Source organism: Takifugu rubripes, chromosome 14 (genome assembly GCF_901000725.2).
Source record: "Takifugu rubripes chromosome 14, fTakRub1.2, whole genome shotgun sequence".
NCBI lineage: Eukaryota > Metazoa > Chordata > Actinopteri > Tetraodontiformes > Tetraodontidae > Takifugu > Takifugu rubripes.
In genome coordinates, this window is record NC_042298.1 from 6,288,715 (window position 1) to 6,313,477 (window position 24,763).

The 24,763-nt window shown below is 41.5% G+C and overlaps 2 protein-coding genes across 5 annotated transcripts; one reads left to right on the top strand and one right to left on the bottom strand.

Annotated features, from left to right (window-relative positions):
* The first annotated feature begins 6,565 nt into the window (after positions 1–6,565).
* LOC105417366 (uncharacterized) lies at positions 6,566–21,046 on the top strand. Of its 2 annotated transcripts, XM_029846944.1 has the most exons (8): positions 6,574–6,758; positions 7,107–7,424; positions 7,557–7,811; positions 8,432–8,752; positions 8,881–9,135; positions 9,220–9,369; positions 18,345–18,458; positions 18,555–21,046. In XM_029846944.1, exons 1-8 carry the CDS (start codon positions 6,641–6,643, stop codon positions 18,854–18,856), a joined length of 1,833 nt encoding a protein of 610 aa, XP_029702804.1. In that variant the 5' UTR covers positions 6,574–6,640; the 3' UTR covers positions 18,857–21,046. The 2 variants fall into 2 exon arrangements, with proteins under 2 accessions (XP_029702805.1, XP_029702804.1); XM_029846945.1 differs by lacking the exons at positions 18,345–18,458; positions 18,555–21,046 and adding an exon at positions 9,644–10,208 and having other exon boundaries at positions 6,566–6,758.
* cdx1a (caudal type homeobox 1a) lies at positions 20,762–24,113 on the bottom strand. 3 transcript variants are annotated; one of them, XM_029846947.1, is made up of 4 exons: positions 23,940–24,113; positions 23,457–23,835; positions 22,170–22,318; positions 20,762–21,466 (listed from the first exon to the last, which is right to left on the bottom strand). In XM_029846947.1, exons 2-4 carry the CDS (start codon positions 23,803–23,805, stop codon positions 21,284–21,286), a joined length of 681 nt encoding a protein of 226 aa, XP_029702807.1. In that variant the 5' UTR covers positions 23,806–23,835; positions 23,940–24,113; the 3' UTR covers positions 20,762–21,283. The 3 variants fall into 3 exon arrangements, with proteins under 3 accessions (XP_029702807.1, XP_003970425.1, XP_029702808.1); XM_003970376.3 differs by having other exon boundaries at positions 22,170–22,315; positions 23,940–24,112; XM_029846948.1 differs by having other exon boundaries at positions 23,457–24,113.
* Between the last annotated feature and the right edge of the window lie 650 nt (positions 24,114–24,763).

Below are 24,763 nucleotides of genomic sequence, written 5' to 3' on the forward strand. Positions count from 1 at the left end.
TTTGCTCTGTCTTCAGGGTCCTGCTGCAGTTCCTTTTATGGGCATTAGTGGGCGGTGACTTATGCTAATCGTATGTTAATTAGACTCACCTGGCACGCGCTCTCAATTTACGAACAGATGGCATTCATCAATCTAAGAACACAGCTGCGAACAATTCTGGGGCTTACGAACGCGTTGATGAATCCGACGTAGGGTTTTCTTAAGAAACTTCTTAAGAACAACTTAAGAAAGAATCTAAGAAGATTCTTAAGAACATATTGGTGAATCTGGCCCAATGGGCCTCATTCAGAAGTTTTATTATCCCTAACATCTAAACTAATTCTAACATAAAACAGAAACATATGCAAAAAACTGAAAATTCTCTTCAGTATGTAAGATGTATGTCTACTCTCTCCTCTTCCTTCTCCTCCTCCTTTACCCAGCTGTCCACCATGAGGAAGGTCCCTCATATGAGCTTGGTCTTGCTCAAGGTTTCTTCCTGTTCAAAGGGAATTGGTCCTTACCACGGTTGTTAGTTAGGGCTCAGGCCCTGTGTTTATGGGCATTGTGTGGTATAAATAAAGAGGAAATGAATGGAAGATGAATTGACTTTGAACGACAGCTCCAGTGTTCATGTCGTTGAGTCCAGAACCATAAAAACTTGTCTGCACGGACACTTGAACATTCTTCAGTTTTGGGTATCTAGACCATAAACTTTGTTTTTTGCCCACTGGCAAATTTTGTGAACCTGGAGAGCTCATTCTATCAGTGCATTTGGAGTTTGAACATAAAGTTTGTGCTTCAGATGAATGAATAAAGAAGGTTTACTAACCTTTTTTATTTAATTATGACGACTACTACTACTGCTTTCATTACTAGTCTAAAATAACCAATACCGTCTGCACCATTTAAATATGAGTTATAACAGATTTAAAGTCTTAAAAGTTGATGTGGAGCAATTAAAATTCAAAATTTATGTTCAACTAAATGCACTAAATTCTGGTCTCTAAACGTAGGCTATCTGGAATAAGTTTTAACGTTATCTTAACACAATCAAACTATGAAAGCTGTAGCCTAATGTTAATATATTGATTTTTAAAATAAAATCTGGATCTCTTGCAATAACATTATTTAATGTGATTAATGAAATTTAGCAGTATGTAACCTTTTATCTGTCAAATAAAGATTACACCTGAAATAAATTTTTAAAGGTATCAAAATCATGTTTTTCTCTGCTTTCCTATCTTGACCCCTGCAGGTTAGGTGTGGTTCTGCCCTCAATTCTGTTGGTTTAATAACAGTGTTCATCAGTAACATTTAAAGGACAAATTCAAAGATGTTGCTCAGCACAGTAGCACCTTAATATGAGACACTAAATAACAAAAATCACGAAGTAATAGTTTTACCATTACACAGTCATACTGCAAAATACCAGAAGGGGGCGATGCAGGACAGGTGATGCGATCTTGTGCACAAATTCACAAACTGAGGGAGGAGTCAGAGAAAGCAAATAAGTCAATGATTAAAAAGGAAAAAGACACATAAATTAAAGTAAAATATGTGCTTGCTGCCATTGAAGATATTAATGAATTATTTACACACATGTGACTAGAGACTAGAAAGGAAGTAGTATTCTTGTAAAATAGATAGCTACCATTTAGTCTGGAAAGACAGTCTGTTAGTTTATAAAAAGGCCCTCCATAAGGCTAGAACAGCCTGTTTTTCTTATTTAATTGAAGAAAACCAGAATAAACCCAAATTTATTTTCAGCACTGTGGTTAAATTAACCAAGAATCAGTGTTTGAGACCCACGTATCCCTTCTTCCCTTAGTGGGGAAGACTTCATGAACTTCTTCACTGAAAAAGTTTTAGCTATCAGAGAAAAAGCTAACCAGGCCATCCCTACAACTGGACCATCACCAGATGTGCTGACTGTGGGAGCATACAGGGCCTCCACAAGCCCTTAAACTCCTTCAGCACAATGGGCCAGATTCACGAAGCGTTCTTACGAACAAATTTGTTCTTAAGTCCCACTTACGAACAGTTGACGAAGATTGTGGCATTCACCAATTTCTTCTTATCCTGGATTTATTCGTAGGTAAGATCAAATCCTACGAACACTCAGGGGTACTCTTACGCATATTTCAGTGCCGACATGTTGGCATGGTTGTGTTTTCTTCTCTTGTGCAGTTCAATAAAATTCAATATTACAATGATAATTCTGTCATATTTATTTATTTATTTGTTTATTTCCTATTTTTGGTGATTTACGGAGAATTTTAAAATTACGTAAATGTGCCAATGACTTAACATTAATCAACCAAATTGGAAACCATGCCAAAACTGTCTTTTTATTTGATTTTATCTTGATTTATTTTATTAGGGGATCGAGGATATGCCCTAGCTCCCTGGTTGTTGACACCACTGACCAACCCTCAGACTCCACAGGAGTTTTATTCAATCAGATGCATGCGCGCAGTCGCTCCACCATTGAACGCACCATCGGCATGTTAAAGGGGCGCTGGATGTGTTTGGACACAGAGCCACAACCCCGTGAGGATGTGCGTCCTGACGCAATGATGGGGCCAGACTGCAGGCACGCGGTTCACGTTCGAGCGCGATTAATTGCCCGTTTGTGAATAAAATGCATTATTGTCACAATCCGAGCACAGCTTTTACACGTTTATTTTTTTTACATTCTTTTTTTTTACATTCTCGTTGATTTCTTTAAGCGTGTTGGCTATAGTCATCAGGGTTGAGGCAATTTTATCAAGCGTGTTAGCCATCCTTTGATTGTTCAACACGGCGTCAGAAATCAGGCGTGGAGAGGCAAGCTTTGGGCATTTCGCTTTGGGCATTTGGCTGCTTTTGGCTCTGTCTACAGGGTCCTGCTGCAGTTCCTTTTATGGGCATTAGTGGGCGGTGATTTATGCTAATCATATGTTAATTAGACTCACCTGGCACGCGCTTTCAACTTACGAACAGATGGCATTCATCAATCTAAGAACACAGCTGCGAACAATTCTGGGGTTTACGAACGCGTTGATGAATCCGACGTAGGGTTTTCTTAAAAAACTTCTTAAGGACAACTTAAGAAAGAATCTAAGAAGATTCGTAAGAACATATTGGTGAATCGGGCCCAATATATTTTTCTGAGGCGTCTTCGCTAACTCAGAAATCCAAGACCACCACGTGTCCTTTAGATCCCATCCCAACACACCTGTTAAAGGATGTTTTACCAGTGATAGGTGGTTCTATCCTGGACCAGATTAATTGTTCTTTAGGGACAGGTTATGTACCTCGGTCTTACAAGGTGGCAGTGATTAAGCCGTTGCTTAAAAAACATCACTGGATCCCGATGTGTTAGCAAACTATAGGCTGATATCCAACCTTCCTTTTATCTCTAAAATTCTTGAGAAGGTGGTGGTGACTCAGTTACTGGAGCACCTGCAGAGGAACAGCCTGTTTGAGATGTTTCAGTCTGGCTTTAGAGCTCATCACAGCACAGAAACAGCACTTCTTAAAGTTACTAATGATCTTCTCATAGCTTCAGATCATGAACTGGTCTCTATGCTGGTTCTGCTGGACCTCAGTGCTGCTTTTGATACAGTTGATCACAGCATCCTGTTACATAGACTGGAACATGTGATTGGGATTAAAGGGACAGCACTAGACTGGTTTAGATCGTATTTATCTGATAGATACCAGTTTTCTCATGTCCATGGCGTTCCCTCTTCATACAGTAGGGTTAGCCATGGAGTTCCACAAGGTTCTGTACTTGGACCAATCCTTTTCACCTTGTACATGGTTCTCTTAGGAAACATTATTCGGCAGCATGAAATACATTTTTATTGTTATGCCGATGACACTCAGCTTTATTTATCAATGAAACCAGAAGAGACAGAGAAGTTAGTGAAGATCCAGACCTGTCTGTCTTCAAATTTCCCTCTCCTTAATTCAAGAAAAACTGAGGTCGTGGTGTTTGGTCCTGAACCTTTCAGGGATAGATTAGATCACACGATAACTCTAGATAGTATCTCCGTCAACTCACACATTGCCTTTTTTCTACCTAAGAAACATTGCAAAGATCAGGAAACTACTGCATGATGCAGAAAACTTAGTTCATGCATTTGTTACTTCCAGGCTGGACTATTACAATTCTTTTCTTGGTGCTCAAACACCTCTTTAAGAAGCCTCCAGCTGATCATGAATTCTGCAGCTTCTGACAGGTGTTGACAAAAGAGATCACATAACTCCTGTACTGGCATCTCTTCATTGGCTGCCCATTAAATTTAGAATAATTCTTCTTCTGACCTACAAGGTCATCAGAGGCCTAGCTCCATCCTACCTGGAGGAGCTAGTGACACCTTATCCTCCCAATAGACCACTTCTAGACCACTAGACCACTGCTCTCAGAATGCTGGTTTGTCAGGTTATTGTCAGTAATTCTGTAGTTCCAGCTATTATCCCAGACTTAATTATCATATGTGTAAGTGGGTGCTGGACTTCTTATCAGAGAGGCCACAGAGTGTACGGGCTGGCAGCAACACCTCCCAGACAGTCGTGCTGAGCACAGGGGCACCACAAGGGTGTGTGCTCAGCCCACTGATCTTCACCAAGCTGGCCCACGACTGCATACCCAGCTACAATCACATCATTAAGTTTGCGGATGATACAACTGAGCGTCATCACCAACAACAATGAGGCAGCCTACAGTTCTGTGAGGTGAGCCAACTGGTCCAGTGTTGCATAGATAACAATCTCTTCCTTACCATAGAGATTGTTAATGACTTCAGGAGAAGGCCACCACAGTATCCCCCACTGATCATCAATGGTGCTGCTGTGGAGAGGGTGAGCAGCACCAAGTTTCTGGGGGTACACGTATCTGGCCAGGAAAGCTCAGACATGCCTATACTTCCTCCGCAAACTGAGGAAAGCACATGTCCCACCCCCATTATGTGCACCTTCTATAGAGGCACCATTGAGAGCGTCATCACTGGCTGCATTACTGTGTGGTATGGGGGCGGCTCTGCCTCCTGCTGAAAGACAGTGTAACACATAATGAATGCAGCCAGTAAGATCATTTGTGCTCTTCTGCTCTCCCTCACAAACATTTTTCACACCTGCCTCACCTGAAGAGCCATCATCATTGTTGAGGATAACTCCCACCCCTCACACCTCGACTTCAGCCTCCTGCCTTCAGGGAGAAGGTTCCAGAGCCTTTGGGCCTGCTCCACCAGACTGTCAAACAGCTTTATCTACCAGGCTGTCAGGATGCTGAACTCTGTCCACTACCCCCCCCAAAATGGAGTAAATTGACAATAAAAAGTATCCTTAGCTTTATCTTTATATTTAGAGGGTCACCTAATTATTAGGTTAATATCTTAGTTTTGTTGCTAAAGGCCAAGGCTGCCAGGCTCCTCTCCTCTCCTCTCCTCTCCTCTCCTCTCCTCTCCTCTCCTCTCCTCTCCTCTCCTCTCCTCTCCTCTCCTCTCCTCTCCTCTCCTCTCCTCCTCACTGAGTAGATCAGTGATGATGTTATTTCTTGTGTCGTTTCTCTGCCCCCCCCCCCCCCCGTATCCATGTATCACCGCCTTTATATCTGTATGCTGACCTGCTGACCTCCGACCCAGCTGACCCACTCAACTCTTTCACCAGCACTTTGTAATAATGAATGTATTTCCCTGATCTCTGTCTATTCTCCATTCCTCTGTCCTCCCCCTTCTCCTCTCTCTCTACCCAGGACCCCATCAGCAGGAGGGTCCCCCTACATGAGCCTGGTCCTGCTCAGGATTTCTTCCTGTTAAAGGGGAGTTTTTCCTTGCCACTGTTGCTTGTTGGGGGTCAGGCTCTGGGATTCTGGAAAGCGCCTAGAAACAATTTTGATTGTAACATATGCTATATAAATAAATAAAGAAGATAAAAATGATAAGAAACAAATATTTCATGTAATTTTAGCTGTTTGAGTTCAGCTTTTGGAGAATAATATAATCCAACAATTCTCCGGTGGATCACAGCAGATCTGGACACACACAGGTGCAGTTCTGTTTGGAACATTTGTGTGTGTCTGTTCTTTTGTTCACACAAATGTTCTTGACAATTCCTTATTGACTTTGGGGTTTGCCTCTGCTGTTCACCCCTCACTGATCACGTGCTGTAAATTTCTGCTGACGTTGGTGCCTTTACTCAGAAATAAGATGTATTTAAATGACTATCGTACTGAGAAAATTATTTATTCAATGATTAAATAATAATACTGATAATAATAGTAATGTTAGCTTACTGGTGCCAAGCAAACAGTCCTGGCTCGTAATCCCTGAGCAGCAGATCTGTAGCCTGATTTGAGGTACAGAAGAGACCTCTTGGTCCATATTTTAGCTGAGCTCTGGTACCAAGAACAACAATAATGTGAAACAACTCTGGTCTCAGATGTTTGTCTCAAATCCTGTTTCAACCTGAAGAAGAAATCCTTTCTTCTTCTCTCCTGAGTCCATCAGAAGACTGTTGTCCTTTTTGGTTCTGACTAAAGAGGAAGTGAATGTGACATCACTTCCTTATCTATAGCACGAATTCAAGAAGAGATAAAAGCAGCAGTCAGTCAAATTTCTCAGTCTGGTCACATCATCAGGAGAAGTTACAGGACGCTCACGCTCCGTTGTTCATGCTGCATTTCTGGTCGTTCTCTGGGGACCTGCTGAGTGGATCAACTGAGACCAAACACTGCAGAGGCATGAAGGCTGTGATGGGACTATTGCTGATGTTGGTCAGAGTCTCTCTGGGTGAGCCGTTAAACAAACGACCAGTCTGATCAGATGTCAGCAGGCTGAGGGACGTTTAGAGAATATTTTACTCAAAGGAACCATTTAAATAAATAGATGTGCTACTCAACAAATATCTTAAGTTATAATTTGATGGTCAGACTAAAACAAACATTTGATTATGTGATCCATGGGTTTGATTTCTAATTAAAGTTTGTAGCACATTCATGATGCTTTGTTGAGCCTCTCTTGTTGAAGTCATTATAGTTTAATCCCAAAATCTGTGGACACGTTTAAAACATGTGATGTTGATGGTCTCAGCTAGGTGTTTATTTATTGCTGTGATTTGGTCATTTGTGTGTTGTGCAGGTGTAGAAACCTGTGATGGCCGGCAGGATAAAACTCAGTGTTATGGAGCTCTGGGAGGAACTCTGGTCCTCCAGTTGATGGACAACAACCTAGAGATACATACATTCACATGGTCAAACTCAATAGGAATGATTCTGTATTGGATTGGTAAGGGGGCTGTGACGAATAAGTTATCAACCAGGTCAGAGTTTATTTCCCATAATGGAACATTGAGGATGAACAGCCTGAGCAGAACTGATGGTGGTGAATATAAACTTGAAATATTTAATGAGGATGGAGAGAGAACAGCAGTACGGACTCAACAGTTGAACATCCAAGGTACATTTGACTGAGAGCTTTGATTAAATCTTCCTGTCATATTCTAACTCTCATATAACACAGGATTCATGTTCTGCTGTGTAGAGAGCTGATCATTTTCTGTTCTAATCAAAGTTCATGTGTCTCTTTCAGCTCCTGTGTCGACTGTCCGGCTGACGTCTGAGTGTCTGTCCCAGGGAGAGAAGAGGATGTCCTGCTCCTCTGATGGAGACAGTCCTCAGTACAGCTGGACTCTGGATGGAGACACACTGACAGATGATCAGCTCCTCTCTGGGAATAATGAGACTAATGAGATCATTCTGAAACAAACAGTGTCAGGACGGCTGGTGTGTTTAGTCAGGAATCACGTCAGTGAAGCCTCAGTAACAGAGATGATTTCAACCTGTGGTGAGTGACAACATGATGGAAACATCTTCATTAATGTGACATCGATGCTTTTGTGTAAGTGGTTGAACAGTTCCTTCCCTTTAGGCTACATTTTCATTGAGTGTCAATTATCAAATGGGACAAACATAACACAGTGGGTGTTTGCAGCAAATAACACACTGTGTATTAAACCAACAACAACCACAACAACAACAACCTCAGACAATGTTGTTAAGGAGGGTGACATCCCAGTGTGATGGGACTATTGCTGATGTTGGTCAGAGTCTCTCTGGGTGAGCCGTTAAACAGACGACCAGTCTGATCAGATGTCAGCAGGCTGAGGGAAGTTTAGAGAATATTTTACTCATCGGAATCATTTAAATAAATAGATGTGCTACTCAACAAATATCTTAAGTTATAATTTGATGGTCAGACTAAAACAAACATTTGATTATGTGATCCATGGGTTTGATTTCTAATTAAAGTTTGTAGCACATTCATGATGCTTTGTTGAGCCTCTCTTGTTGAACTCATTATAGTTTAATCCCAAAATCTGTGGACACGTTTAAAACACGTGATGTTGATGGTCTCGGCTAGGTGTTTATTTATTGCTGTGATTTGGTCATTTGTGTGTTGTGCAGGTGTAGAAACCTCCTGTGATGGCCGGCAGGATAAAACTCAGTGTTATGGAGCTCTGGGAGGAACTCTGGTCCTCCAGTTGATGGACAACAACCTAGAGATACTGACATTCACATGGTCAAACTCAATAGGAATGATTCTGATTCAGATTAGAAACGGGCCTGTGACGAATAAGTTATCAACCAGGTCAGAGTTTATTTCCCATAATGGAACACTGAGGATGAACAGCCTGAGCAGAACTGATGGTGGAGAATATAAACTTAAAATATTTAATGAGGATGGAGTGAGAACAGCAGTTCGGACTCTACAGTTGAACATCCAAGGTACGTTTGACTGAGAGCTTTGATTAAATCTTCCTGTCATATTCTAACTCTCATATAACACAGGATTCATGTTCTGCTGTGTAGAGAGCTGATCATTTTCTGTTCTAATCAAAGTTCATGTGTTTCAGCTCCTGTGTCGACTGTCCGGCTGACGTCTGAGTGTCTGTCCCAGGGAGAGAAGAGGATGTCCTGCTCCTCTGTTGGAGACAGTCCTCAGTACAGCTGGACTCTGGATGGAAACACACTGACAGATGATCAGCTCCTCTCTGGGAATAATGAGACTAATGAGATCTTTCTGAAACAAACAGTGTCAGGACGGCTGGTGTGTTTAGTCAGGAATCACGTCAGTGAAGCCTCAGAAACAGAGATGATTTCAACCTGTGGTGAGTGACAACATGATGGAAACATCTTCATTAATGTGACATCGATGCTTTTGTGTCAGTGGTTAAACAGTTTCTTCCCTTTAGGCTACATTTTCATTGAGTGTCAATTATCAAATGGGACAAACATAACACAGTGGGTGTTTGCAGCAAATAACACACTGTGTATTAAACCAACAACCACAACAACCACAACCACAACCACAACAACAACAACCATAACTACAGACAATGTTGGTAAGGAGAGTGACATCACAGTGTCTTATATCCCCTCCACTAAATTAACATCCTCAAATCAAACATCCACCCAAGTTAAATATTTGTGTTCTTACCTTCTATATTTATTTAGTTTATTTCTTATTTCTTTCTTCTCAAATGTAATAAATAATTTTTTTTCAGATTACCTGTCATGTGATGATCACAGTTGTTACTCTGTTGTCAATTGTGACTCACCTGCATAACTTTATTTTACTGATATTTTTTTCCTATGTTTTTATCCATGTTTATCCAGATAATGTTCTCCTCACACTTTTCTTCCGTGCATTGGTGATGATTTTTATCTTCAGTGGGATTTTCATCTATTTTTCATGGAAGAAGAAGAAGATCCGTGGGACAGCTGAAGGTTCTGCCATCATCACAGGAGGGACCATGGAGACAACTCAGTTATAATGGCTGAAATGAGAAATACTCACTTTTATCTGTCTGCAAATAACATAAACATCTTCCACATTTCCCTGAGAGAGTTTATAGTGAAGGTTGTTCACAAGAAAGACCTTGAAATGCATGGAAATGCTCCTGAAGTCACATGAAATCACTTTATTTGCAATTTTGTGAGGGTGGTGGTTTAGCAGAACACTGCCTGGATGAAGGAGTGGATGCTCAGGGTTAAACTTTATTTTTATGACCTGCAATAAACCTTTATTTTCTCACGTGTAATACCTAAATAACTGTATCATAGTTTGTGCTCATGTTTTGAAATATAAGAGTTTCTCTTTGAAAGACAGAAGTTCCATCATACTGCTCTATTTTTCTTTTAGAAACTATGAACTAAATGTAATTAATAAAACAAAGATCTTTGCTTTAGTCTTTTGCTGATTTTACATCTGAGTTCAAGTAAATGTGCAGATTTTATCCTCTGGTTCCTTTAAATTTCCCATCAATAAGCATTTGTTAAAATTGTTACAACAGTTTTTATGTGACAGTTTCAGAGTGAAACCACATGATGGGTTTGAGAGAAGAGGCCAAAAAAATGTGCTTGTCGGCGTTTAGAAGGAATTACTGGGCAATTAGGACACAAACATGTTTTTAAAGCTTTGATAACAGCTGCAACTTTATTTCTAAAGCATCTGTTACAATTTAGATTGTCTCTTGATGTCTGACCCCCGAGCAAGCAACAGTGGCAGGAAAAACTGCGCTATAACAGGAAGAAACCTTGAAGAGGTCCAGGCTCATATTTTTCTTATTGCAAAACTCACTTTTTCAGTGCTTTACTACATACTGATGATCTGATGAGATTTATGAACATTTTGTATTCTTGTTAATTGATTAATCTAGAAAAACTCTCACTGTTGAATAGGGCCAGAGCCACACAAAGGCCCAGGCTGACTTTTACCCTCCGCAGTATAAACTGTTGCGATCCTGAACCAGATTTGGTCTGTTGGTGACTGAAAATGAATTTGTACTTCTGATACATTAGGTGACATGGTGTGTCACGTTATGTGTAGCCTTTATTTTAAATGTATTTATAAACATCATCATTTACATCAGGATCATTTCTACCAGGTTTTAGTCACTTTAATGTAAATATTAAGCCCCATCTCAGTGAAATGAAACCCTGACCTAATACAGGCCATGCAACCATATTCACACAGAAACATGGTCTAAAAGGGCTCCGAGAGACTGAAATGCCTTTGCCCTTTAATGTTTAGAAATAGTGAAGATCATTTATAAAGAGTGGAAAAGGTCCTAAAGAATGAGATTAGAGCACACAGATGCCAACATACAGTATTCCCTCTTCCTGTTCTGTCAATAACTCAGAGCTAATAAAGAGCTGTGACGGCCCCTCTTAAACCTTATGAATTCTGCCTTGAACGGGACGCAGTGCTTCAAAGAAGGACTCTTTGTGATCATATTGAGGACATGTAGAGCATAGCAAGACAGGCTATGACAACAAGACACCACTATCTTCTTATTTACTGGATATTTGTCTTTGAAGAACAATGAAATACTGAATTGGTCAGTATGTTTCCAAAATAATACTTTGTATTGACCAGGCATAATGACACTGGAGAGAGCATACTGTAAGTACTGTAACTATAATGTCCAATCAACCAATAGCTGCACAACCTTTTCTACAACCTTGAGGCAACTGCTCAGGATCTGGTAGAATACATGAACACAGATGATGCACTCCAAAGAAAAACAAATGCCCTTCTGAAATGATATAAATTGTATCAGCACAGCACATTTTCTATGCTGACCATCCATCAAAATCCTGATCCAAATCCAGACTCCACAAGTCTGAGCAAATCAAATTCATGTTGCCCACCATTACTATGTGTTCTGCTGGACCTTTGCTTTTATCTAACACCTGTGACAGCTAGAAGAAGAAAACAAAACAGTCTTTACATTTGTATTTGATCAGGCATTTGTTCACCATTTGTTCTTTGTCGTCTTTAAGTTTCGGGCCACAGTATTTTCTCTGTGCACTGTTATTGTTTACTAGTGAAAAACCCTAACCCTATGGTTTCCGTTTCTGAAATAATATTTCATGTTTGTAAAATGCTATGTAAAAGCATTTTTAAAATAAATAAATCCTCCAACAGAATCATGTTTGCAAAAAAGAGAAAAAGAACATACCTTAAATGCTTGGTTATTAGAAATCAAAGTTCTTTTGTACCCCGAAGATCAAGTGGATTAATCTGAAAACCAACTGAAGTCCCTTGACTACTGGTGTTACAAGACAGAGCAGTAAGCTATTATGTTTACAATGACATAAACACCATAGTCAATCTTAAAATTATGTTGAGCCCAGCCCACGGTGGGCCGTGCCCCGGCCTGCATAATCAGGCAGGGACTTCTCGAGCAGGACTGTGAAAAGAAAAGTGTTTATAGAATCCAACTGGGTTCAATACTTGATTTTATTCCATGTAAGCGCATTACCAATATTTAAACATCAAAGAACCATGTTAACTTGCAGAAAAGGAGCTTAATCTCACCTTTATGTCTTCCTGTCATGAGCCTGGTTTTCCTGTGCATCCAGTGCCCAGAGCAAAAGAAATGGATGCTGTCCTTCTCTGTTTTATCCAGCAGACCTCTTAATGGTGTAGGTGCGATAAGGGTGTGCCAAAGATTCAAGGTAACTAAGTTGTTGGCAAGTAGACCTCTACATCTATATGACACCTCATTTAGCAACCATTTACACTTCGACAACCAGATAGACTTTTCTTTTACTCCCTTAAAACCCCAACACTTTCAGACCCCACTGGGCAGACAGGGCACTGCTTGAGCCCTCCACACTCCCAACAACGGAGCCTCACTCTTTGCCTCTACACACTGTGCAGAGGAGGCTTTTTCATACATTGATACAGCTTCCTGCAAACACTGAACCTCTTCCTGACTGCAGATAAAGATATGAACATCAGCATACGCAGACACGGTCAGAAGGAGGTCAGATTCACAGATTCTAGATTCACCCTGGAAATGAAAGGCCCTTTAGTCAGCCTCTCAACCTGCACAGCAAGGGCCCACTCAGTCCCACTTCCATTTTCAATAAAGGTTGTGGACCCCGATAAAACAAGCTAACTCAACCTAAAACCTCCTCACCAATACATGAAGCCCTAACTGCAGACTGCAGACTGATCCACCTGGTTAAGATTGTTCCTGGCCTAAAGTGACAATGGCAGCATTCACATCATGAATGAAATCAAAATATACTGTCTGATCAGTCTGTACAACCAGTTCCATGATGTGTTTTAGTTTTTTTAAAAAGACTCTGGAAAGCACCTTATAGTCTGTACAGAGGGTGCCAGATCTTTGATAAGGCTGCTTTTTTTTTTAGGCAACAGAGAAAGCACTGCTCACTGGCAGGACACCTGGAGAGCACCCCAATTTTTAGCACTCCAACAAGGCTCCATGCAGATACCATAGAGACCATTGATCCCTGGCACCTGGCCTGACCCCATCAGATTTACAACTCCTGTGAGCTCCTCCAGAGAAAGCTCAGAGCCCAGAGCTGCTGTTTCCTCTGAGTTGAGCAGTGAAAGTCCCCTATGTCCCCAGACACTCCGGACTGCAAATTTTAGTAGCAAAAAGGCCATTGTAGAATTCCTCTGCATGCTCCTCATCTCCTCTGGGTTAATAGTTATCGGTCCTTCAAGTCATCTGCATCCTCTGCACTGTCTACCTCTCAAGGCTAAAAAGATCATATTCTTTAGCTGGAGGAAGGAGGACCTGGCCAGTGCTCCCTGTCCTGATCTAAACTCTGGATCGTCGCTTTAAGTGCTCTATGGCTGCTTTAACTGTGGCACTGCAAATGTAAGTGTTCTGTTGACAAAACATGCATAACTGTGTTTTAGCCACGTCCCTTCACAGCTTCAAAAAGTTAAAATCGGCTCTAAATGGCCTCCACTGCTGCCAGGGCCTTTCACAGTTATACACTGGAGGAGTATATTATAGAAATACTGAAAGAATTGTACTCTCTCTGCTGCTGTGATGGCCAGTTAATCCAGGTGGTAGTCAGTGAAACGACTGCAACAATGTTGCTGTTCAGTAATCTTGAGATTAAACGGTGAAATATAGATTCTGTCCAGCCTATTTGACTTGATCCAGTTGTCAGAAATCCAACCCAAGTGTACTGCCTACGTAGGTGATGTTAAAGCCTCCAAGTGTCCAGAAGATCTTGCCTTGGGAAAGAGAGAGAAGGAAGAGAATGAGAAGATGGTTGGAGAAAACATCATGCTGTGAATGACCAGTCTTCTTTGAAGATGTCAAGTTTGTTTACACATTTTCTCATCTAATAAATCAAAACCAACCAGTCTTTCAATCACACAGATCTTATAAACTGTGTCTGCAAAAATCAGACACTTTCAGGGACTTTTTCCTATTCCAGGTTCTGGAGCTTCTTCATCAGCTTCACGAGCCACACCTCAGCCCGATGTGCCTTCCTTCCTCCGGTGGCGCTCTTACTCTTTTTGCCCCATATGGACGTGCAGATGCTTGTTGGATTGCCATTACTGCACACAGATCTCGCTTGGTCACCGTTTTCCCCCACAGTTTTCTTGTTCACATTTTTCCAAACAAGTTTTTGGCTGAACTCTTGAAATTTTGTCTGGTCTTCCAACCTTGTCACAGCCATGAGCCTGAGCTGTGACAGAATGTTTTATCTGGTAACCGGTTGATTTCTTCCAGGGAGAAAACATCTTTGGTTCTTGGCCTTTCACCAACAGGTGTATTTGAGTCAAAGTCAGTCTCATTTCCTTCACATGACAGCTGGCTCTGATGGCCCCTCTTACTCCCATTTTCGATGTGGCCCATCATCTCCTGGTCAGACAGGCCCAACAGCAGATGCTGCACCACACTTGCGGCCTCTGCTGCAAGAAGTGCAGCCGTTGTGAGTTGGGGCTCAGGCCCTAAGTGTATGGGTATCCTGTGCTATAAAGATGTATTGACTCTGAATCACACCTCCAGTGTTAATGTTGAGTTCAGTACCATAAAAACTTGCCTGCACAGACACTTGAACATTCTTCAGTTTTGGGACACACACACACACACACACACACACACACACACACACACACACACACACACACACACACACACACACACACACACACACACACACACACACACACACACACACACACACACACACCGATAAACGGGTTCAAAAGTTATCCACGAAGGAAAAAGTTTCACGATAGTCCAGGAGGGTATAGCCGGGGTATTCCGAATCAGACAAAACACGCCTACGCTGGCCAACCGTGAGAACAGTCCCTAAATAGGTGGCTTGATTACCGAGTGTCTGCAGGTGCACCAGTCCCCGACACCACCTGCGGCTGAGGCATGGCTCCACCACGCCCCCCGCAGGAGAAACCCTGCAAAAAAAGTTCCCAGAAACTGGGAACCTGACAGGCTGTCGTGAATATGTAAAGTTTGAACTTCATCTTATCACAATCCAAATTATGAAATCTGTAGAATAAAAACATAGATTTTTGTTAAAACATAAAATCTCAAACTCTGTAAGAACATTATAGAATGTAATGAAGGTATATTTTTTTCTGCTTTCTTATCTTGTGTCCTGCAGGTTAGGTGTGGTTCTGATCTCAAGTTTGTTGATTTAATAACGTGTTCACAAGAAATACTATTAAAATAATTTCACTGGTCAGTGTTATGGAGCAACATTTGAAGGACAAATTCAAAGCTGTTGCTCAACACAGAAGCACATTAATATGAGCCACGAAATAACAAAAATCACGAATATTTTTACCATTACGCAGTAATACTATAAAATAACCAGAAGGGGGCAATGCAGCACAGGTGATGCACAAATACCCAAACTGATGGAGGAGTCAGAGAAAGCAAATAAGTCAGTGGTTAAAAAGGAGAAAGATACATAAATCAATAGTAATTCATCATCTGTAGCCTCACATTAAAACTACTGATCATCAATGTCTTCTCAATCTTCTCTGTTTAATCTGTGGCCTTTATTCATCCTTTAAAATGTTTACAACTGTGATTTCTGCCTTTGCGATTTGGCAGCACTTGGAATAAAATACGTGCTTGGTGCCAGTGAAGATACTGTTTTATTAATATGTGCATAAAAATGATAGGAAACAAATGTTTCATGTAATTTTAGCTGTTTGAGTTCAGCTTTTGGAGAATAATATAATCCAACAATTCTCCGGTGGATCACAGCAGATCTGGACACACACAGGTGCAGTTCTGTTTGGAACATTTGTGTGTGTCTGTTCATTTGTTCACACAAATGTTCTTGACAATTCCTTATTGACTTTGGGGTTTGCCTCTGCTGTTCACCCCTCACTGATCACGTGCTGTAAATTTCTGCTGACGTTGGTGCCTTTACTCAGAAATAAGATGTATTTAAATGACTTTATCATAGTGAGAAAATTATTTATTCAATGATTAAATAACAATAATCCTGATAATAATAGTCATGTTATCTTACTGGTGCCAAGCAAACGCAGTCCTGGCTCGTAATCCCTGAGCAGCAGATCTGTAGCCTGATTTGAGGTACAGAAGAGACCTCTTGGTCCATATTTTAGCTGAGCTCTGGTACCAAGAACAACAATAATGTGAAACAACTCTGGTCTCAGATGTTTGTCTCAAATCCTGTTTCAACCTGAAGAAGAAATCCTTTCTTCTTCTCTCCTGAGTCCATCAGAAGACTGTTGTCCTTTTTGGTTCTGACTAAAGAGGAAGTGAATGTGACATCACTTCCTTATCTATAGCACGAATACAAGAAGAGATAAAAGCAGCAGTCAGTCAAATTTCTCAGTCTGGTCACATCATCAGGAGAAGTTACAGGACGCTCATGCTCGGTTGTTCATGCTGCATTTCCGGTCGTTCTCTGGGGACCTGCTGAGTGGATCAACTGAGACCAAACACTGCAGAGGCATGAAGGCTGTGACGGGACTATTGCTGATGTTGGTCAGAGTCTCTCTGGGTGAGCCGTTAAACAGACGACCAGTCTGATCAGATGTCAGCAGGCTGAGGGACGTTTAGAGAATATTTTACTCAAAGGAACCATTTAAATAAATAGATGTGCTACTCAACAGGAGCCATCAAAAGAAACCTTGAATAAAACAAATATCTTAAGTTATAATTTGTTGGTCAGACTAAAACAAACATTTGATTATGTGATCCATGGGTTTGATTTCTAATTAAGGTTTGTAGCACATTCATGATGCTTTGTTGAGCCTCTCTTGTTGAACTCATTATAGTTTAATCCCAAAATCTGTGGACACGTTTAAAACACGTGATGTTGATGGTCTCAGCTAGGTGTTTATTTATTGCTGTGATTTGGTCATTTGTGTGTTGTGCAGGTGTAGAAACCTCCTGTGATGGCCAGCAGAATAAAACTCAGTGTTATGGAGCTCTGGGAGGAACTCTGGTCCTGCAGTTGATGGACAAAGTCCCAGAGATACTGACATTCAGATGGAGGAACTCAAATGTAATAATTCTGAGTCGGATTGGTAATGGACCTGTGACGAATAGATTATCAAACAGGTCTGAGTTTATTTCTCATAATGGAACATTGAGGATGAACAGCCTGAGCAGAACTGATGGTGGTGAATATAAACTTGAAATATTTAATGAGAATGGAGAGAGCACAGCAGTTCGGACTCTACAGTTGAACATCCAAGGTACGTTTGACTGAGAGCTTTGATTAAATCTTCCTGTCATACTCTAACTCTCATATAACACAGGATTCATGTTCTGCTGTGTAGAGAGCTGATCATTTTCTGTTCTAATCAAAGTTCATGTGTTTCAGCTCCTGTGTCGACTGTCCGGCTGACGTCTGAGTGTCTGTCCCAGGGAGAGAAGAGGATGTCCTGCTCCTCTGATGGAGACAGTCCTCAGTACAGCTGGACTCTGGATGGAGACACACTGACAGATGATCAGCTCCTCTCTGTTAATAATGAGACTAATGAGATCATTCTGAAACAAACAGTGTCAGGACGGCTGGTGTGTTTAGTCAGGAATCACGTCAGTGAAGCCTCAGTAACAGAGATGATTTCAACCTGTGGTGAGTGACAACATGATGGAAACATCTTCATTAATGTGACATTGATGCTTTTGTGTCAGTGGTTGAACAGTTTCTTCCCTTTAGGCTACATTTTCATTGAGTGTCAATTATCAAATGGGACAAACATAACACAGTGGGTGTTTGCAGCAAATAACACACTGTGTATTAAACCAACAACCACAACAACAACAACAACAACCATAACTACAGAGAATGTTGGTAAGGAGAGTGACATCACAGTGTCTAATAACCCCTCCACTAAAATAACACCCTCCAATCAAACATCCTCCAATACAGATGGTCCATTGTACCTTCGTAAGTCATAACTATCTGCTGTGGAAATCTCTTAAAGTTTATTCTCATGTTTCTTCATTTGCCTCCATATGAAACCTTCATGTTTGCTAATTGAAATATTTGTGTTTTTTGTCCTACACTTTGACTGCAGGACCTACAACCCTGATGGTAACTGGAATTGTACTCTCTTTGCTGCTCATCGGCTTGATGGCCGCTTTTGTGATGGTCTGTGCTCATAAGAGAAGAGAAAGCAGCAATGCTAGAGGTAAAATTGATCATCACAATAGGTTTATGTGGGAACAGCTACGCACGTGCAAGCTGTCAGGTATTCATGGTGGTAACAATTCACCTCATGTGAAAGGAGGAAATGATCAAGAGTTACAGTATGCTGACGTCAAGAGGCAGCAGCCGAGCAGAGACGTGCAACCGCAGGCAGAAATGGGAGGATATGGCCAGATCACCTTTTCAGCGCAGACCGACAAGCCACCCGCAGGTCGCGGTGCTGTCCAGAGGGGGCAAGAGGTGGAATATGGAGAGATCAAGTTTGCAGAGCGGCCTCAGCAGAAAAACAGACTGATGGGACCCTCTGGATCCCCTCAGGGGGCGCCACAGGTGGAATATGGAGAGATCAAGTTCATCGAACGGCCCCGGAGGGCCAGGTGAACGCAAATGTCACTATTATTTATCATTTTCCTGGACTTGGCAGATAGACAGGCTCCCAGCTCCACTGTGATTGTTTGTGCAGGCTTTTCCCTTGAGCATTTTAACTTTTTTGACATTTTGTTTTTCAATTTCCTTCTACTCAGCTGCCACATTGCCTTGTTAATACCAACCCAAATGCACTGCGAAGAAAAGGTCTTCCTTAGTCTCATTCTAGTTAGTACGTGATTATTATGCTCACCATTACTGCGGTGTGTCAGCACCGCCCATGTCGTCTCAGTGTTCGCTGCTTGAAGAGAAACATGGCAGCTGTCAGGATGTTCGGTCAGCACAATTTTGTTTCTGTGAGGGAACTTCTGCTTTTTTCACAGCTATAACTTCCAGTTTTTGGTGAAAATGAAAACCCTTAAAAAAAGGTTTTTGTGGGTTGTCACATCTTTATCGCTCTCTGACTAAAATTGTTCCTTTAAAAATATTTATTTGCTCTGTCTATGGGTGGATGAATCGGGAACGGCCAGATACAGTGTGTCCCTTTTTGTAAAATTGAAACTTAGTTTCTTTGGGATAGAGAAGTCAAGAGTTCACAGCAGAGGCCAGAGGAAAACTATGCAAACTCACAAGTATTAATCTAGCATAGCAGTCAAATAAACGCGCTCAGCAGATGTTTAATCTCTGAAGTGGAGGTGATTCTGGAATGGAATGTTTTTCTACTAAAGTAAAAAAAACTTCGATGACTTTAGTCTTAGATTTAGGTTTTCTGAAATCTAAAATGAAAAGGTTATAAAGGGGTGATTTATCTCCAGTGTTTGCCTCTTGTGTGCTGCTGCAAAGGTTAAAGGTCGAACAGCCATGGACTGGCATTCATGATTCACGCTTCCATAAAATTGGTGGTTATGGTTCCTGACTGTTGTGGCGTCCTTAAACAACCACCTGAGAGGCGTCTTGAACCCATGACTGACATAATCTGCCTGAGCAAATCATTGACACTGCAGAAGTGTAATAAAGTGTAATAAAGCCAACGATCAAGAATCTGATCAGTGTCGATCGATCGCGTGGGATGAGAATATGCAGCATGTTTCCCCTGGTTACCATGAACGGGAGGTTTATTTGACAGTTATTCCCTTGTTACGTGCACCGCATAATTATTTTTATTTTGATGTGAATTATTTTGTGTGTGACTGATGATGAATTCTAATCTTATGTTCCTGCTTTAGCACAGTTTGGAGGTTCATTTGTTTCTGAGACCATAAAGGAGCCTCATGAGAGGCAACAAGTCCAAATGACGGGAATCGATGACATAACCACAATTAATACCAGCAAAATGATATTTTTAATCGAATATGCACTACAAGCATTTACAAGCAGTGTTTTCTGCTTTCTTAACAACCTTGATGATAAAAGCAGAAGTACCGGCAATGAGACTGTTTTTTTTAAATCGTCTGTCCACCTGGGAAAATGTGACGAACAGGCCTGTCCCTCCTTCCCCTTTTCACTCACAAATGGGAACGTCTTATAAAATTAGTCTGCTAATTTAAAATGCTTACTTATATAAGAATAAGTGAAGTGAAATGCAGAATAAAGATAAAGTTTAGAAATTTTCAATGCAGTCACATTAAAGCGTTGCACTATCTTAGTTCCTTATTATGGGGAACCATTAGATCCACTGCAGCCGTCCTTCCCCATTTCGCCCCAGTGCGGTCTATCCCAGTTGCTACATGCTGGACAGTCTGAGGGACCCATGTGGTCAGCCTGGTCCCAAGTCATGTCAGACACAGGCTTGTTATTTATACATCAGCTATACTGCACCAGAGTGTGATGATTAGAAGAACAAACAGCTTTTAGTTCCTGTTTTCTTAACCATTTCTTTTTGAAAGTCTAATAGTTGACAAAGTTTTCCTTCCTTTTTTATTTTTATGGGCATCTAATTTAACGATGGCAAAGATTACATTAAAACTCAAGATCGGGGCTCCCCAAGGTTGCGTTTTAAGTCCTCTGCTCTAGTCTGTCTGCCTGTCTGTCTGCCTGTCTGCCTGCCTGCCTGTCTGTCTGTCTGTCTGTCTGTCTGTCTGTGTCTATTCACCATTTAACATGTTTTTATAAAGTCACATGGAAATTTGTTCATTTATATTTTTATGTACAGCCATGAATGTGATTTGAGTACATATTCTAATTAAAGAAACAAGTTCATGTTGAGAAAGTCCACCCTTATTCTTCCTTCCTGTTTTCGTTGCTCTAACAGTCTTAAGGCAGATTTCAAGACCACAATCTGACGTTAGCACTGTATAATTTTTGAAGCGTGTAAAATCAGGCGTCTGAGCGCCGATGTTGATTGACGTTGACGTTGGTGATTGGCAGAGGCCAAAATAATTACAAAATAAAAAAAATAAAGTATTTACACATTTTAGCTCAGAACAGTCCTTCACGTTCACACTAATATTCTTTTGACAGGGTGTCTGAAAAAAAGCCGTTGGGGCTCATGCCGGGGTGGGCTTCCACGGGCTCAGCGAGGCCCGGGGAGGCGGGGGTGGTCGTAGAGGCCTGCTGCGAATGCTGCAGCTTCTTCCGGTTCATTTTTCTTTCTTTGGCACGCCTGTTCTGAAACCATATTTTTATCTGGAAAAAACATAGATAGGAACAGCATAGTTATAAATTAGTTTTAATTACATATGATTTATTTAACCACTATTGTCCTTTGGGATTAGATCTCTTTTCACCTGGCCAAGAGGCTGAGCTGCTTCCCAACAATAATAAAAGCAGTTGACTTAATACAAGCATTTCATCATTCAGAGGAGCAGAAGCACATTTTGTTGGTTTATGTTTTATAAGAGCTGTGAGTTCTCCCCAGCAGTAAAGCATTCCTCCTTGATGCCCTGCTCGGCTCTGCGTGACTTCTGGGTACTTTATGCAAACTGTGTAGAGGAGCGGGAAGTGTAAATGTGAGAATAAGACAGCAGCTTGGCAGATATGAGGAGGAGAATGCTTAACACCCAGCGATGTGGCAGTCACACATTTTCATGCTTGACTCACTCACTTCTGCATTTGTTTTGTAATTTCCTTCCACCACAAAATACTGTTGCAGGGATTGACTTTAATAGACCAAAGGAGTAATACACTGACTTATATGCTGTTCAAATAATAAAGAAAACCTGCGATGTTAACTCTGATTGAGGCAGCAGAGAAGCTTCATCGTAGGTCTTGTCACGTGTGTTAGTGTGACACTGTGCTTTGGATTTTTAGAATGTGGTGTTAAAACACTGAAGACCCTCAGTGTTCATGACTGAATAGGAAGAAAGTCAGAGGGACTTTCCCCGCTCACCTGTCTCTCTGAGAGGCCCAGCGTGATCGACAGCTCTGCTTTCCTGCGCATGGTGATGTAGCGGTTGCTCTGGAACTCCCTCTCCAGCTCCATCCGCTGTTTGTCAGTGTACACCACCCTGTACTTGTCCTTAGTGCGAGTCTTCCCTGCTGATTCACACAAGAGCCCAAATTTTAGCAAGAGGAACTCTGGAGGGAACTTTAGACTTTGGTGACCTACACGTAAGTGAAAATAGTGCCAGTGAATCACATGCATTCACGTGCATTGTGAGCTGTGACCAGACTAATCTGAAGCCGCCTGGTGCCACGTTCAAGTTCAGGCGCCACTTAAAGCCTCATCAGCTCTATTAATCACCTTAACTACAAATAATGTAGAGACTCCTCTGCTGCATTGCATCAGTGCTTCTCCTTATCACCGCCAGTGGTGTTGACATAGGTGTTTACATAGCCACACATGCTCACACACGCACCCTCAGGAAACAGTGAATCAGAGTTATTGATCTGAGAAGTTGTGACAGCATCGATCAGGAAAGACCAACACAGAGACGGAAACAAGTGAGGCCTTAAGCCACCGGAGGAGATTTGGTTTGACTTCTTCCCGCTGCGGCCATCTTATCAGTCTTGTCACCCCACACCAACATGACAGTCTGGGGAGGAGCCAAACTTCAGCAGACTTCTTCTATGTTGGCGTCGCATTGATCGCTAACATTAGTCACAGGAAACAGGAAACAGAGGAGAATGTGTGAGGACCGACATTATTCTATAAATGGCTACAGGTTGTGATATACTCTGACCTTTAAGTCAGTTTAATGTTGTTTGAAAGGCCGCGCAACTGAATGTCACAGCCTTTTTACGTGCGTGTGTTTTGTCCAGTGCAGTAAAGGTGTCTTACTAAAAACGACCTGGCGAGCAGGTTTAAGCCACAGGCAAAAGGCTGAGCATGACCGACCTCAAAAGTTCCAAGTACCTTTGATGATGAAAGCAATTATTAAAAAATACTCAAGTATTCTGCAAAGGCCAAATACTGAATTCAATGTTAAACAGATGGTATTAAAATTGATAAGAACTAGGATTCTGATTTTTTTTTTTTTTTTTTATTCTTAGCTGCTTTTTTCTTTTATTATTGTACTTAATGTGTATATTACTGGGGTAGCATGTAATCTGCAAAACATATAGTGTGCCAGTGGAATAAAAGTCAACCACAATCACCACAGGGTGGATTTTAATATTATAGTAAATCTGGCTTTAATTTCATCTCTTTAACGGTATGGTCCCAGTATAATCCCACCTGAGGCTGTTGGTCTGATGCTTTCCTGGGGTCTCTTCTTGAAGATGAAGGACTCCTGGTCAGATACAGGGTCGTACGTGGAGAACGACGCCCCACCACCGGCGGAGGGCGGAACAGTCAGCTCCGCGGAGGAGAAACTCACCTGTCCTCCGCTGGGGCTTGACCCAGTTCCGTACCCAAATGGAAACTCCTCCCGGGGAGCGTAGACCGAGTTCCAGGCACTTGCTGGCGGCTCCGCGATGCCCGGGAAGTGATGGTAACCGCTGAACGGGTCATAGGGGCCTGGGATGTACTGAGAGTTGACCGCCAGCGCCTGCGCCAGGTGCCTGACAGGCTGGGAGTTGTACATTTCCTGCGTCCTGGTGCGTAAAATGTGACACTGGACAAAAATCAAAGAGCTGGGATCATGTCAGGTCTCCCAGCATTCCCGCTGCTCACTCCAGTCTAAGGTTCAGATTCCCTGTGCAGGGAGACTTTACACACCTTTATAGATTTACTGCCGAGGAGTTCAAAAGTACCACCGTGACGTCACCCAGGTATCTGACACCCACCTGCTTGTCTTGGAGCCACGCTAAGGTACTGACCGGGATTCTCGCTTTACTGCCCGCTGGAATATTTTGATAAAGCCTATCATGCTAGACTCATGTGACGGACAATAAAACCTATTCTTCCCTAAACATTTCTCGAAATAAATGCTTTTGGGGAGCTTTGTTTAACCTTCACTTCAATGTAGACAGATACACTAAACATGAAAGATTAATATTATTGATAGCAACATGCAAGTCATAAATCCCACCTCGGATATCGGAAGCATTTACTTTTACCACATTAATATTGAAAAGATTTCACTTCTCCTCTCTTCTGTTTAACGACGCTGCATTGAAATGGCCAAATTTGATTTATTCAAACAACTGCAAAATGCATCCGAGTATTATTAGAGTTTTTGTTAACCATCATTTATTATCAATTTTAGTATTATTTTGAATGCTTTTACAGCTTTGTGACGATGTAGAGAGACAACACTGAGTGCTAAATAAAGAAACATTTTCTTATTCTGTGAATATCTAATTTCTATAATGTGTCATTGGTAAATATATGACTGATAAATGTTCAAGTAAAGTTGCCTTTGTTTCGTCCGTGTCATTTCCCAGATTGACCACAGGGGGGCAGAATAATGCCAACGATTGACAGCTGAACCAGATCGGAAACTTGTCATGCAAACTTGTCCGCATAAATTATAAACGGTTTATTCACATACTCTCTGTTGCTGAGTTTGTGTCAATGAGTTTTGCTGCATCTGAGTACCA